Here is a 16,139-nt window from a genome sequence, read left to right as displayed (position 1 = left end):
CTTCTGCCTCCGTCTCTCTTCTTCTTCCTCCGCCTGTTAAGCGTTGATCCTCCCTTGCTACTGCCAACTGGGGAGGAGGGACTCTCTTCGACTCCTCCCTCTTCCTCCCACTCTTTTTTATTTCCCTTTTTTAGCTTTTTTTTTTTTTTTTTTTTTTTTTCTTCTTCTTCTTGTGTTGTTTGCATCTTGATGGCTAGATCTACTGCATTTTCCAACCCATCTCCACTCAAGCGCCACCTACTACCATCTTCGGCCTCCTCCGTTTCCAACGATGGTCTCTACCCCCATATGTGCATGTCATGCACCATCTAGTCACATGTCTTGCAAGCGCCACCACCTCAACCACTATGTGTTTGGCCATGCAACAAATTAATGACTTGCTCTTCATTTCACACCTGGATCTCCATAGGTGGTATCCTCTTTTTGTCAATGGAGACTCTCAAATCCAGTTGCAAACTCAAATGTGGTATCCCCTATGCCTTTATCATTGGGTAGCTCTATTTCCGGATATTGCGGTGGTACTACGCTTAAGTAGCTCCAATCCAATCGGTTTTAATACTATTTCCCTTGATGTGGCCTCCAAACTCGCTTGTTCCTATAGTTGGTGTCTTAAAAGGCAAATCCACATTTGGTCTACTGCTTGAAACTGCCGTTTATGGCCATTTTGTTCTTGACTGAGGAGCCAAGTATCAAATAGGTAGAGACAACTTTTTGGCCCATTCCCAATATATAGTCTTTAGGCTTAGAACATTCCCAACAGCTTCTTTTTTATTTTTCTTAAATTTAAGGAACAAAACTAATTTTTTCCTCCTTATCCAAATACACTCTGCAATAGCTTTTATTATCTTTCCATATATCAAAATATTATTTTTTTTACAAAATATAAGTTCCTACATACCTTCAACTCTTTGTACAAAATTTCAACACAATTACCAATGAAAAGCAAAGAGATGAGAAAAGAGAGAAATAATTTGTATTAAAACAATGCATAAAAAAGCTATAGGGAGGATCTTTTGGTTCCCTACACATTTGGTAGAACTAGGGGTGGGCACGGATCGGTTCGGGGAGGGTCTTGGCCTTTTCGGCTACCCAACCCAAACCCAGCGGATATGGAAAACCCTACCCACTATCCAGATTCAAGTCACCATATCTGCCGGGTTTCGGGTAGGGCGAGGCGGTTTGGGTGGGTCGGGTCGGGTGTCTTATGGGCATCAGGGCATGATTTTTTTGTAATTTTTTTAAAAATTGGATCGGAGCTCCAATGGACAAAGAGTGAGCGGGAGCGGCGCAGAATGAGGCTGAGCGGGAGTGGCGCAGAGTGACTGAGTGAGGCTGAGGGAGAGGGAGGCATGACTCGTGAGAGAACTGAGGGAGTTTGGGAGAGCGAGTGACTGAGAGAATCATAGAAATGAGAGACTGAGAGTCAAGGGAGATGGAGCCTAAGTTGCGTGAGATGAGAGAAAAGAGGGATTGGAGGGTGGAGGCTGCGTGAGATGAGACTTGGGAGAAAAGAGGGAGAGGGTGGGAGATATTTTGTTTTTTAGGGTTAGGTTATATGTGCGGGTTGGGTCGGGTGCCCAAGGGTTAAAAAATACTACCCGTAAGCCGACCCACCTCGTGCGTGTAACCCAAAATGCAACCCGGATTCGCGTTTTCCTTAGAGAAAATGGGCGGGGCGAGTTGGGCGGGTATTTGCCCACTCCTAGGTAAAACTATAGCATTCACAATGTTTAAGAAACCGATAGGATATATGCTGTCAGTGATCTTTGTGATTTTTTTTTTTTTTTTTTTTTTTTTACATTTTCCGTATATGTAAGAAAATGAAAGGATTATATATTGAGAGGCTATTGAGATGCTCTTAAGTAATACTTTACTAGTTATTTTGAGATATTTGTTGGGTTGCCCTTTTTTTTTTGTGTTGTGATAGTTGTATTTCTTCCCTTCCCTCGTCCCCTTGTAATTGCTTTTTTTTAAAAAAAACCCGTCATGTAATCCGACATAATTGTAGGATATTTGGATAGCTGCATAATCAAATGAAAATTGAGCTTGTCACGTTGAAACTGATATTTGCCATTATATAATAATGACGTAATTGTAACATTTTTCTTGACCCCATCATGAGGTGATCAAAAGAATGAGATGCGATTGGAATTGACAATAATGCCAAACTCTAACCAATTGATCAAAATAATTAATTATGCATAATAAACTGACTCATTAATCTTATTGCATGCTAAACAGCGAAGACATTAAACAAGAAGGGGAACAAAAAATGCCAACGAAGCAGCTGGCATGTCACTTGTGTATCCTTGAGAAGCGCCATTTACCACCATCTAATGTCATGAATTAGTTGAATGGCTTTAAAATTTAATTCTTAAGAGAAAATCATAAATCATACCATATAACATTATTTCCAATTCAACTAATTGAGAAAGGAAGAAATTGGTGTAGATACGTTCGATTGATTGAAGATGCTAGAATTATTCTAAATAATTTGCAAGTGCATCATGTTATTAAAAAAAAAAAAAAAGGGTTTTTATAGGGTTGGTGCATGAGGGGAAGAGGGATGGGAGGGTTATGGGTAAGAGTTAGAGAGAAAAGAATAGGTGGAAGTGTGGCTAAGATGGGAGACAAGAGAGAGAAAGGAGACACGTGACACGAGATCGAGGTGTTAGGTGGGCTAGGTGGGGTGCGGGTAGGGCTAGCAGGTCGAGTTTAAGTCGACCAGCCAATCGATGAGAGTAAACTCGAACCCAACTCATTTAGCTCAACATACCAGACCCTTAAACCAGAACTCGACCTGCGAGTGGCCCGACCTGACACGCTTGACCCATTTCAACATGTATCTATTATATTAAAAATATATGTAAACGGGTCAACCCTGATGGATTAAACGAGTTAACCTGTTTATAATTCTTTAATTTTGTATTTGGTTCATAAGTTATATAAAAAATTAATAGTTGTAAGTGCAGCTAACGAGAACCAAAAGCAAGAGCATGCATGATAAATATGCATGGGAGAAAAGACGAGGGTGTACCGGAGGTGAGGCGATGGTTGATGGAGGAGTAAGGTGGCAGTGGGATGAGAAAAAGAAAAAAGAGAATAAATGTTAAAAGAAGAAAAAAAATAAAAATAAAAAAGGAAAAAAGGGTGCTACTAGACTTTTTTTAACTAATTAATAAACGTTCAACAATTTGTTATTAATTATATTGGGCTGAGCTTATCAAGAGGATTGTGAATGTTTCTAATTCGCACCTTTACTTTTTTAACGAATTAATAAATGCACTTGAAAGGTGCTCCAAGAGTCCATACAAATCAACAATTAATTATTAATTATTAATTAAATTGGGCTCGGCCGATCAAGAGGATTGTGAATCTTTCTAATTCCAACCCTAATCATTTTCTTACTATTTTCGATGGTGCTTTATATGAATGGTTACTATCAATGAGATGTTCGGGAAATGCTGGATCCCATTTCACTCTAGGTTGCCGGCAGCATTTGAATTAATAAAATGATAGTTTATTGGAGTCTATAATATTAATAATTGATTGTTTATTCGAGTCTATATTATTAATAAATGATAGTTTAATAATTCACTCTCTTGTTTAACATAAAAACTAATCCCCTCTGACATGACATGCTGCCTAGAATTATGTATAAAAGAGCATCTCATGACCAAGCAAAATGTCAATAACCCAATGGTTAAAAAGTTAGAATAATTTTATGAAAAAAAGTGCTATATATATATATATATATATATAACAAAAACCAAAGCTTTTTTAAATTCCATGGAAGTAATGAATCTGTTTTGATCCATAATTGTGAAGTGTTATCGAGGGCGGACTTAAAAAGTCAAATCCTTTTAAATTTCTCTTAAATTTTATATTTTTTATAAGGTAGACATCAAAAATTAATTATTTTCTCTAAAATAAAAATAATAATAATTATACCCCATATTAAAATTTTTGGTCCCACCGTGCCCGTTGAGAGCAAGTTTTGGATTTTGATTGAAAAATAGAGCTTTTATTTATTAAAAAAGGAAAAAAAAAAGTTAAAAAACTTTTTTTTTAAAAAAAAGCTTAATTTTCAAGCTTTTAAATCCCTTAATATTTATATAAATCCCAATCAAGCTATGTGCGAGACTGAGAGTTGCGGATAGGGAGGTAATCTTTATGCAAAAAGCACAGCCATTAGAGGAAGCCTTTGTGGTGAGGCCAGCATCATAGGCTACTTTCCACAATTATGACATCATCCATTTCACTGGTACCTAATCAACAAGAAGAAAGTAATATGTAGGGTCCAGTCAGGGATGGACGGAAGAGATAGTGCCACTTGGAAGGGCTATACAGGTGGCAAAAGGGTCGGCGTGGATGCTTGTTGAGTGAACAGCTCTTGGAGCTTATGCGTAGCCAAGTGGCCGACCTAGTGCCCATGTAGAGACGCAAGGAAAGATGCAAAGTAGCGTAAGCGCCAAACCCACCCATCTCTGTCTATTAATCCAACGGCCGTGGGAGGACTTGAGCCACCACATTTGGTCTCAGCCGTTGAGCACCTAGGCTTTGCCGCATTTGTTTGCGAGACTGAGAGACTTGTCCCTTAGTATAAGCGTTGTTGTGTTGTTGAAGTCTAAGTTTTAGGTCGTTTACCTCTCTCTCTCCCCAAGCAAATCTCTCTGTGATTTCTCTCTCTCTCTCTCTCACAATTCCATTGTCATCTGTGAAGATCACATTCTCCCAGATAACCATTGTTGCACATTCACCTCCGTCTGATAATGGTAATACTAATAACCCTTTTACTCTCTCTCTCTCTCTCTCTCTGTCTTGAGAATTTGTGGCATTTCTCGTCATTTCCATTACTGGGTTTAATTTCTTTAACAGGACACAACATTGGTGCCTCCATGGCTAGAGCCATTGCTAACCACTTCCTTCTTCTCCGTCTGCCGGATTCATGGAGATGCGGCAAGAAGCGAATGCAACATGTTTTGCTTGGACTGTAACGGCGACGCATTTTGCTTTTATTGCCGTTCTTCACGCCACAAGGACCATCAAGTCCTTCAAGTAAGGCACATTTCCGTTTGATAATTTTCTTTAACTCTTTTTTTTTTTTTTGGCTCCCCATTTGAATGATATTGCCTCTGTTTTTTGCAGATAAGAAGATCTTCATATCACGATGTGGTGAGGGTTGCAGAGATTCAAAAGGTGTTGGACATAAGCGGAGTTCAGACGTATGTGATAAACAGCGCCAGAGTTTTGTTTCTCAATGAGAGACCTCAGCCGAAAGCTGCAAAGGGGGTTTCCCACATATGTGAAATCTGTGGGAGGAGCCTCTTGGACCCATTTCGTTTCTGTTCACTTGGTTGTAAGGTAATTTTAATTAATTAACCCATTTTTCCATTTTTCCATTTTTCCTCTCCCATGGCTTCCTCACATTGTTCTCATCGATCATCATCATCACCATCATTCACAACTCATCCTATGGCCATTCACCCATTACCTACATCAATTATGAACCACGTTCACAAACCTATCGCCGTCACCATCATTATCGTCCCTCCTTGGTGATCGTTACAAGCTACCACACATGCCCATGACTTGCATTCACATATTAACCATAAGCATCTGCATCACCATCACCATCGATCATCACCATCCACCAATTGACATCATTTTTCAGGATTATAAACTAGTTCTCATTTTTGGGTTTTGCTTGGATTTGTTATTTTATACAAGTCTTTCCTCCCTTTTTTTTTTTTTTTTTTTTTGGGTTCTTTTTAGCTTGTAGGAATAAAGAGAAATGGGGATGGAAGCTTTAAGTTAGAGGCTAAGAATGAAGAACTATTAATGGAAAGAAGGGAAGGGATTATTCCAAGGAGATCAGTCTCATCAAGAGAGGAAGAAGAATTGCGTGAAGGCGCACAACAAGACATATACCCATCCACGCCTCCCCCACCTCCTTCTAATGCAAGGAGAAGAAAAGGCATTCCTCATAGGGCTCCCTTTGGATCCTAATCAAGTGCCCTCTCCACCCTCAGAAAAACAAGTACATTTATCCAACCCAACTTTCTCTTGGACAGATTTGGCTTAAGTGCTGTGGAAAAGGAAAAAGAAAAAATTACAGAAGATTTTTTTGTAATTTTTTCAACGGTTCATATTTAAATTTATACTCTCGTTTTCATAAAATAAACTATGTAAAATCTCTTATAATTCTTTTTACATCACCTAAGTTACGACCCACCATTTGGGGTCTTTGTCCGGAGAAAGTATTGGGTAGCCTTCGGTGGGGGTTGTCCAAAAGACAAAAAAAGGTGTGCAAGAAAGTTCTCTCTTTGGGAGGGGGGGATGGGACCCAAACAACAAATTCTCTCTTGTGAAGAAGCAATAATGCACAATTGTTATTGATAGTTGCAAGGTGTACCATGTCATTAAGAAATTGAAAGCAAGTCTTTGTGGAGTCCGTTTTATAGTTTCCCAATGGCCCACAACCACATGGGCCGTTTACATAAAGAAACAACACCTTTTTATTGTTTAATACATGTAATGGGCAAATCAACTTTGTATCAATGTTACCAAGATTGGAGAAATCAATGAATTATTCTCATATTTTCCTGCTTTCTTCTGTCCTTTCCCCTTTTACCATGAAAAACTATGTGATATTTATATATGTGTATACCAGAGAGAGAGAGAGAAGTGTATTTTTATGGAGAGCGCCTTTTCTGTGACTTATATAAGTAAGCTAAGCAAGTAGGTAGAGAAAAATCAATGGGTATGATTTTTTTTTTCTTGAAATCATCGGTGGATATGAATTGATATAATATTGATTTCCATGAGATTTAATGAGTATTATACATAAAAAGTTGATAAAACAATTAATCAACTTAGCTAATTGAAACTAGTACTTTAATGGGGCTTTAAACTCGGTGCGTCTTTCATGAGCTCAAGGGTAGGTAAATATAAAGAAAAAAAAGTTTTCTTCCAAATTAAACTGGAAAAATAAAAATATTCAAATTCAATCTATTAAACTGAAGTGCTCAAAATTCATTTCAAATTTTTAATAAAGCATGTAAATTTTACATGCATTTTTAAGAAATACATATCTAAATCACATATATTTTGAACAAGTGTAATATAATAGATTGTTAGATTGGATCAGAAGAAATTCTTCCAAGACTCCAAACACAAATGTGTCAAACAATGAGAGAAAAGTAAATGTATACCCCATATTTAAGTCAACCAATTAGATTAGAAGAAATTCTTCTGGCCTAGATTCTAACCTAGCACAAATGGGTTAAAATGTGAAAAAGTAAACCAAATGTGTACCCCATATTTAAAACAATCAATTAGATTGAATTGAAAGAAATTATTCCAAAACTCCAACCTAATTTAAAGGAATAATGAAGACAAATGGGTAAAAATGTGAAAAAGTAAACCGTGAACGAAAGGTAAACGTGTTCCCAATATTTAAGTCAACCAATTAGATTGGACTAGACTCCAGCCTAATTTGAAGGAATAATGAACACAAATGCGTTAAAATCTAAAAAAGCAAACCGTGAAGAAAAGTAAACGTGTCCCCCATATTTAAGTCGGCCAATTAGATTGGATCAGACTCCAGCCAAATTTGAAGGAATAACGACATAAATGCGTTAAAATCCAAAAAAGCGAACCGTGAAAGAAAGTAAACGTGTCCTGCATATTTAAGTCAACCAATTAGATCGATTTGGATCAAAAGAAATTCATCCAAAACTCCAACCCAATTTAAAGGAATAACAAACACAAACGGGTAAAAATCGAAAAAGCAAACCCTAAAAGAGAAGTAAATAAATGTGTACCCCATGTTTAAGTCAACCAATTTATAAATTAACATAATTGTCAACGGATTTAATGAATCTACCCAATACAGCCTTTCATATTCTTTTTTTCTGTACATTGATATGTCCTTTGGGTGTTTGATAATCCACATCAAGCTCATTGGTCCATCACTTTGCAATTCGTGAGGGAAAAGGCTAAAATTATACCCACTTTGGGCGCTCTGGCTGTATTGTTTCTTACAACGAAAGTAGGTGAGTAGGTGTCCCACATGGGAGGGTGATTGCCGTCACAAATGCTGCGGAGTTGGGCGTGACGACTAGGTTACTTGTGATGAGGGGCTAAACTCAGCCCTACTATATTTAAGATCGGTTTGAAATTGCGTTTGAGAAGCCTAAAAATAGTTTTAACATTTAAAAAGTTCGTTTGAAGAAAAAAGTACTCGTTTTGTAAAAAAAATTAAAAGCGTTTTTAAGGGTTCAAAAAGTGCCAAAAAACACTTTTGGCAAAAGCTTAAAAATGAAGTTTTTGTTCAAAAACTCTTTTTGACTTAAAATCTCTATTTCTCAAACGCAATCCCAAACAGACTTTGGGTTATGAGGATTAGGGTGCTCTTTATGTTTTGCATCATCTTCTCTAATTATCATACTTTCAATTATGTTGCTCAAATTTTTTTTTTGGTTTATTAGAAATCTAAAGGGTTTATTAGTTATACAAAACGACTAAATCTAAGCCTGAATTTTTTTTTTAAAAAAAAAAAACTTAAATTAATCTTATTTATTCTACTACTATTATATTTTATTGATGTGACAGTGCCAATTAGCCTTTATTTAAAAAAAAAAAATTAAAAATTTAATGGCTGATAAGATAATTATAAGATAAAAGTGTAATTTTTGGCCTACTCTAATAAACCAAATTATGATTGTTAAATTTTGGATTGTTGATTGTTAAAAAAAAAAATTCAAAGGTTCATTGGGAATGTCGCTTTAAAAAAAAAAAAGAAAAAGAAATTAATGCCCCATCTCTCTCTCTCAAACACACAGTAGGCCAGAAGGCCTTTAGGCCTTTAGATCAACTTCAGGCCCAATAAGTTCGCTCAAGCGTCACGCTTGTGACCAAAAAGAAGAGACACCCAATTGCTTTAATTTGCATATTTAAAGCAAATTAAAGTGTGATAATTTGACATTTTTGGTGTGTAAATTTAATTGCAGTCCCAAATTAAGAAAAAATTATATTTTCGGTCCCTATGATTTACCCTTTACCAAATTGGTCCTTGTGTTATTAAAAATATTCCCCAAGTCCTTGACATTTCCAAACCGTCCAAAATAATCCCGCCGTCCACTGTTTAACAAAATCCAAGAAATCAACTTCTTCTTTATTTTATGGGTCGGAAATGAAAATAAACTATACGATTTGAAATCAAATGGGAAACTGCTACAAATATGAAGAAAAAACAGGAAGAGAAAATGCCAACTTATGTACTTAGTCCTCTGCATTTTTTTTTTAAGCAAACAGGAAAAGGGTGAGAGAAATTTACAATAAAAGAAACACAAAAGCCCTAATACAACCATATTAGTGCAAGAAAGAATTAAAAAAAATGAGGAATTGTGCCAAATGATTAACACGACCCTATAAATTCTTGACATAGATGTCAAGAAATACAGCCAGCCTACTTGACGGTTTAAGGCAAGAGAAGTGGCACGAAACACAACCAGTCCCTCAACCCTTCCAAGAGGCATGATAATGGGCACGAACCGCAAACGGTCCTTTAACCCGTCTCGAAACTTTACTTAGTTTACTACGAAGCCTATGCCGCATAACACTTGAAGGAGAACCACGGCAGCAAAAAAGGCACAGATAGAGTTCGGATCATATCACTGACGGTGTGACAGTGTCCTGGCCGGGGACTATGTACTCTTCACAAAGTACTGAACATCATTATCATCTTCTAGTTAACTAATTAATTAGCATATCTAGAGCAAAGATAATTGAACTTCCAAAACCCATCTCAATATGGAAGGATCCCATTACAGCTACCACCCTTTCCCAAACGTAGTTGCGAGAAAGACCTCAATAACCTCAGAGACATGCGATCTAACTGCCTCGTAGATCGTACCCTATTCGATCTGCTCTGCATTGGATCATCTTTCATCGAACATGAAGAAGAGGAAGAGGAAGAAGAAGAAGAAGAAGAAGCTGAAAATGCTTGTTCTCGCTCTCCTTGTATGTTAATATTAATGATATAAGACTCATGACCCATGGAAATGGACCTCTTCAATGATCGCTCACTCTGAGAAGTTGAATCAACTGCACCGCCATCACCTCCCTGTTCACGAAACAGAGTTAAACTCTGAGCAACTTCTACAGCCAAGGGCTTTGCCAGCGTTGTCGGTGCAGCGGCAGCCACGGGTGATCGGCAAATGGGACAATTCGCATGTGCCAAGAACCATTTGTCAATGCACGTGACATGAAACGCATGCTTACAATTAGGCAACAATCTTACCATTTCCCCTTCCTCTAATTCTCCTAAGCAAACCACGCATTCGCTTTGATCCTCGCGAAACATCTCCCCTGAATCTTTCCCGGTCGAGTAAGAGAGAATTGGGATTTTTTCGAGCACTTTTTGGCCGACCCCTGTAAACATCTCCGGCTGCAAGTCCCTATGTCGTCGCCTCCGGCTTAAGCAAAATCGCACCAAAATGAGATGGTAAGCGGCAATTGCTAGAGAGGTGGCGACTATGCCGGCCAGGGAGATTAGCAGTGGGGTGTAGAAAGACCCTGAAGGTTGGGATTGGGACGCCATGCTGCCATCCATGGCTTGCTGCTCATCACCTCTACCGAAGGTGTTTGTGAATATTTCTTGTCCGGCAAGAAGGAGACTTGGAGATGGCTCGCTCTTTGGGATTTTCTATGCAGTTGGGAAATTTGGTCCTCCTAGGCCACTGGGTTGTGATTAAATAGGAGTATAATTGTGTTAATAATAACTTGCTGATTTTAATTCTTCTAATTAAGTTAGGTTTGCGTATTAATTCGTCGGATTGAGACATTACAGTGGGGAGTATACGTGGCACTCTCGGCTGTGGAAGCTGACTCTGACCACACATTGTGGTGAGCTTTTGACAGCTGTAAGGTAATCATGGTATAATGAAAAAGTAGTAAAACTTGGTTTATTTTAATAATTTTTCAAACTTTTGGCGTGATGGGGTATATATTTTACCAAAGGTAAAGGGTCAATTCGATATCAGATATGTTTGGTGAAAATACACTTTAACCTTTAAATTTGTACATTTTAAAAATATATCTTATTATCAAACACAGATTGTTTTACACTCTTAAATAATATTTTTTTAAAAATACATTACCAACCGGCGGAGATTAGGGGTGGCTTCCAAAGGCCAAACCCATTTTATGATTAAAATGAGTTTGGTCTTTGGGGGTGGTCAATCCATCCCTAAGAGCCAAGCCACACCTATGTTAAAAGTAGGCTGGCCAGCCACCCCCCAAAACCCCAGCCACTCTTTGTATTTTTGAAAATTTTTTATTAGGTTTTTTATTTTTTATTAGGTTTTTTATTTTTTTGATTTTAATTTTTTTAAAAAAATAAATAATAAATTAATCCAAATGGGCCATGCGCTCATTGCCACATAGGATTTATATGGGTAAATTGTGAGAAATATATTGCATTCTAGCATTTTCCAGAACATTATGTCTAAACTTGGCTCCAACAGACTTTTAACAGAACATTTTGTTCGGACTTGACTCGAGTAAATTTCTAGCAGAGCATTTTGTTTTGACTTAGTTTCAGGCAACATTTAGCGGTGATGTGTGATGCCCAACTAAACTTTGGATCGTTCTTTATTAAAAAATAATAATAATTAATTGAGACTGACACGTTGTCATCATAAGATAAAAATGTAATTTGTAACCTTACTTTTTATAAAACCCGTCACCCGTCACGATGAATTGATGAGAATACCATCACTATAGCACCCACCTAAAAATTGACTTGGATTTATGGAATTCCCATCATCTTTGGCGTCACTTAATTGTTGGCCGGTGGATGACTCACTTGAAAGAACAATTAAATATATATATTTACCTTTGAAGCTCCGGCCGACAACCAAATTTCTGGTAGATTTCAGCCCCTCTATATTGTAACACACAGACTTGAACAATCCCGTTTGAAGAGGTATGTCTCGTACGTGGCACGTAAGATATATATGTGAGATCCATATAATGATAAAAATGAGATTTTTATATTGCATAGAATATAGATAATATCAAGACTTTAATTAAGGAATGTGTTATAATAAAGAACAACGAATTCTGACATTAAACTAACTAAATTATGAAAAGTCAGATTTTGGTGGCCTGATCGAGTTCAACCCCCTGACCCACTCTATCTAGTATCTACACGTGTAATTGAGTGAAGCAGTTTCTAGCCTTTTAAAACAATTGGCTCCATTACATTTTGAAAAATGTTGGTCACCTATTCCCAAATCTGATGAATTTGAACGCAATCCCAACCTTACCAACGATGACATATCAAGCAAACAATATTGGGTCAATGGACTTTGGGGGAGAAAAAAGACTTCTTTCTTTGTGCTGATTTTATGAGTAACGTTATTTTTCGTATAATTTATTATATTTATTTTATCTCGATTAATGTGATATATTTTAAATGACTTTTTATGTTAGTTATTTAAAATATGTCACATCACCCGATATAAATTGAACGTAATAAATAAGTGTGAAGAGTAGCTTTACTCTACTCTTGTTGTCCATGTTAAATTTTTAATAGAGTAACGTTATAAACTATACTTTTATCTTACACTTATCTCATAATATTGACTTCACAGAGTCTTCAAAGGCGCTAACAAAGTAGTTCATTCGATGTTAGATCGTGAAACAGAAGTCACTAGTTTGAATCCCACCTCCCCTTTTTGTGTGGACATGCCAAAAAAAAAAAAAAAATGTTAGACTTCATAGTTCCAATCAATCGTAGATAAAAATGTATTTTCTATCTTCACTCTTCGTAGTTGCAAGCAAAACACACTTTCTAGCCTTGATTTGTTATAAAAAAAAAAGAATATTGGAAGACCCAAAGCCCCAAAGTAGACAGATTTTGGGTCGGCCTTTTTCAAGCCCAAGTAAAGTACCAATGCTGCGGCCTGCACACTTCGGCCTCTCAAGTTTGGAAAAGTATGCCTCCCAACTGAAATACGGTGGTGTCTTATTCCGGTATTATAAATCTAACTATAATTTTTTTTTTTTTAAATGATGTAATTATAAATGAATAATATAAACGTGTGCTTGTGATAAACTGCCCACTTGAATAATGAGTGTCTATTTGTATTTATAGTGTGTTTATAAAGTAACAACCTTATCAGTACTATATTCGGCTAGATCTGTTACAAAGAAATTAAATATAAAACAAGAGAAATATTAGGATTATTAAATTTTTTATTAAGATGATGTGGGGCTTATTCATTGGAGATGATCAAAATAATTAATAAAGAAAAATGTTACAAATACCAATAAATAAACTCCACGTCATTTTGATACCTATTTTTTAGTAAAAAATTTGATATCTATAGCATTTACATTATCTTTTTGTTAATCTAGTATTAGCTTTGACTTTGAATGAGCTGTTGGGTGCGGATATGCATCATTTATGTAAATATTTTCAATAGTAATAGTTCATATGAGTGGCATAGGTAAAAAAATTTGATTTATCAATTTTTTTTTAATTATTTCATTAATTATGGATGACCACATAATTTTATAGTAAAAGATGTAGTATTCATGCATTTTTTTTAAAAGTTTACACTAACAAAATTTAATCATTTAATTGTTAAGGTAATTAAGTGTCAACTGTCAAGTGTGCACGCGTATGAAACTTGTGGAAACACTATTTTTCCTAAAGTTAGTTGAATAGTCCATTATCATTTGCATTCTCTATTCCTAGTCAAAACAAAAAAATTATTATTCAAGCCATGAGGAGAAACAGGCTGTACCAGACAGCACGTGTGGAGCGTTTATGGCATCAACCAATCACCGACACTAATCTTTTCAACCGGTCACATGAAATCGAAGTCGTTCCGAATTTAGCACATGAACGGCGCGTGGGATTTCAGTCTTGTGAAGAATCAATGGATTTTATATTTTACAGTTGATGATCCAAAGACGCCAAAGAGTCGCACACTCCACCTCATAGGAGGACCTTGGAGAAAGAAAATGAGAGCGACATGACATTTCCAGCAGCCCACCACCACTGAATCTCATCCCTCAAAAGATACCATTTGATTCTGAAATCACCCACCGAATCAGAATCATGGTGTCCAAATGTCTCAGCCTCCATCTCCATCCCCATTCCCACCCTTCACTCACCTCTGCCATTTTCCAAAAGCCATGCTCCTCTCACTTTCCCACCACTTCTTTCTTGTCAAATACCAAATTGACTCGACCAATATGCTCCATTTTCACCCCCATGGCATCAATCCAATCCACACCCAGTCCCGAGTTTGATGAATTCGAAGCCCATCCCAGTCTTACCAATGATGATCTCAAGCCAACAACACCCCTTGAAAGGAGTTTCTCCTGGTTGGAAATGGCTAGTCTTTGGATTGGTCTTGTTGTGGGTGTTCCATCGTACTATCTTGCCGGCAGCCTTGTCGATCTTGGCATGGCTTGGTGGCAAGGGATTGCCACAGTTGTTGCTGCCAATGTTATCCTGTTAGTCCCATTAATCCTGACCGGTCATCCGGGCACCCGTTATGGTATTTCCTTTCCTGTTCTTGCAAGATCCTCTTTTGGAATCCGTGGCGCCCATATCCCTACTCTTCTAAGAGCCTTGGTTGGTTGTGGCTGGTATGGGATTGAGACTTGGATTGGCGGCGAGGCAATCTTTCTTCTTTTGCCAAAAGTCATCAAAGAATCAACCTTTTCACAGATTTTACCTTGGCTGGGAACTTCCCCTCTTGAATTTGCTTGTTTCATTGCTTTTTGGCTGGCCCAATTGACCATTGTTTGGAAAGGAATGGAGGGAATCAGACAGCTTGAGAAGTACTCTGCTCCGATCCTCATTGTGCTCACTTCCTGCCTCCTCACTTGGGCTTATGTCAAAGCTGGTGGCTTTGGTTACATGCTCTCCTTGTCCTCTAGGCTCTCCTCCTCACAGTTTTGGTCCCTCTTCTTTCCTTCACTGACCGCAAATATTAGCTTTTGGGCTACTGTTGCTCTTAACATACCTGATTTTACTCGATATGCCAAGAGCCAGAATGATCAAGTCATTGGCCAGGCAGGTCTTCCAATCTTCATGGGGGCGTTCACATTTGTTGGCCTAGCCGTCACCTGCTCTACCAAAGTAATATTTGGCCGAGTTATCTCCAACCCAATTCAACTTCTTGGAGAAATAGGAGGATTCACAACCATGATCCTAGCTATTATTGGGATCAGCCTTGCCACCATTACTACCAATATTGCCGCCAATGTTGTGGCGCCTGCCAATGCCCTGGTCAATCTCAGCCCCTCAAAGTTCACATTCAGAAGAGGAGCTCTTCTTACAGCATTGCTGGGAATTGCTTTTCAGCCCTGGAGACTTCTCAAATCAAGTGAGAGCTTCGTTTATACCTGGCTACTAGGATACTCTGCATTGTTGGGTCCAATTGGTGGCATAATTCTAACTGATTACTACCTTATCCACCGCACAAATTTGAGTATCAAGGACTTGTACTCCTTGAGTCCTTATGGGCCTTACTATTACTCAGGAGGCTATAATTTGGCAGCAATGGCGGCCTTGGTCATTGGGATTTTGCCAGTGATTCCAGGTTTCCTAGAAAATGTTGGAATTTTATCATCCATTCCGGCCGGCTTTGGTGTCATCTACAACAATGCTTGGTTTTTCAGCTTCTTCTCTGCAGGTTTGCTCTATTGGCTTCTATCCTGTTTGACAGGAAAACAAGATAAGTCTTTACCTGTAGATCCTCTTTTGCCTTCTGCAAAATAAATATTGTTGTATTTGTACCACCCTACTGTGAACATAATAAATTTGCATATACTTTGTGTGTAATTTCCCGTCCGGAGTATTAGTGTTTTGATGATATCTTCTTCCCTAAGTTGTCGATATGTTGTCATCTGAAATTACATGGCCATGCTGCGCTCTAGCTACCCAATTTCATCTCCTTGTGGGAATGCTTAAAGTCTGCAAAATGTAATGAAGCATATTGCAGCTGAAAACATTTGGCTGTGAGATTGAATCTGTTACGATTCTAAAGAATAAGGGCTTAACCAAATCAATATCTTGATGTCTATTTGGGATTGCATTAACGAACTCA

The 16,139-nt window shown here is 37.6% G+C and overlaps 3 protein-coding genes across 3 annotated transcripts; 2 read left to right on the top strand and 1 right to left on the bottom strand.

Annotated features, from left to right (window-relative positions):
* Nucleotides 1-4,633: 4,633 nt before the first annotated feature.
* On the top strand, nucleotides 4,634-6,561 carry LOC132161883 (protein RGF1 INDUCIBLE TRANSCRIPTION FACTOR 1-like). The gene is made up of 4 exons (XM_059572097.2): nucleotides 4,634-4,775; nucleotides 4,879-5,058; nucleotides 5,149-5,364; nucleotides 5,776-6,561. Exons 1-4 carry the CDS (start codon nucleotides 4,773-4,775, stop codon nucleotides 6,007-6,009), a joined length of 633 nt encoding a protein of 210 aa, XP_059428080.2. The 5' UTR covers nucleotides 4,634-4,772; the 3' UTR covers nucleotides 6,010-6,561.
* A 2,696-nt stretch (nucleotides 6,562-9,257) lies between these two features.
* Nucleotides 9,258-10,724, bottom strand: LOC132161768 (putative RING-H2 finger protein ATL53). The gene has a single exon (XM_059571949.2). It carries the CDS (start codon nucleotides 10,616-10,618, stop codon nucleotides 9,812-9,814), a length of 807 nt encoding a protein of 268 aa, XP_059427932.2. The 5' UTR covers nucleotides 10,619-10,724; the 3' UTR covers nucleotides 9,258-9,811.
* Nucleotides 10,725-13,951: 3,227 nt separating this feature from the next.
* On the top strand, nucleotides 13,952-15,874 carry NCS1 (permease, cytosine/purines, uracil, thiamine, allantoin family protein). Its single transcript, XM_059571785.2, has one exon. It carries the CDS (start codon nucleotides 14,138-14,140, stop codon nucleotides 15,809-15,811), a length of 1,674 nt encoding a protein of 557 aa, XP_059427768.2. The 5' UTR covers nucleotides 13,952-14,137; the 3' UTR covers nucleotides 15,812-15,874.
* Nucleotides 15,875-16,139: the final 265 nt, after the last annotated feature.

Source organism: Corylus avellana, chromosome 10 (assembly GCF_965113065.1).
Source record: "Corylus avellana chromosome 10, dhCorAvel1.hap1.2, whole genome shotgun sequence".
In the NCBI taxonomy this organism is placed as follows: domain Eukaryota; kingdom Viridiplantae; phylum Streptophyta; class Magnoliopsida; order Fagales; family Betulaceae; genus Corylus; species Corylus avellana.
The sequence above is the reverse complement of the archived record's forward strand: the minus strand, read 5'-3'. Positions and strand labels throughout refer to the sequence as shown.

What these genes read in the sequence shown, in the direction of transcription:
- LOC132161883 (XM_059572097.2), top strand. An exon ending in AGGACCATCAAGTCCTTCAA is followed by an intron (nt 5,059 to 5,148) that starts GTAAGGCACATT and finishes TGTTTTTTGCAG; the next exon opens with ATAAGAAGATCTTCATATCA. An exon ending in TCTGTTCACTTGGTTGTAAG is followed by an intron (nt 5,365 to 5,775) that starts GTAATTTTAATT and finishes GGTTCTTTTTAG; the next exon opens with CTTGTAGGAATAAAGAGAAA.
- LOC132161768 (XM_059571949.2), bottom strand. Translation starts at nt 10,618, where the DNA reads ATGGATGGCAGCATGGCGTCCCAATCCCAACCTTCAGGGTCTTTCTAC.
- NCS1 (XM_059571785.2), top strand. Translation starts at nt 14,138, where the DNA reads ATGGTGTCCAAATGTCTCAGCCTCCATCTCCATCCCCATTCCCACCCT.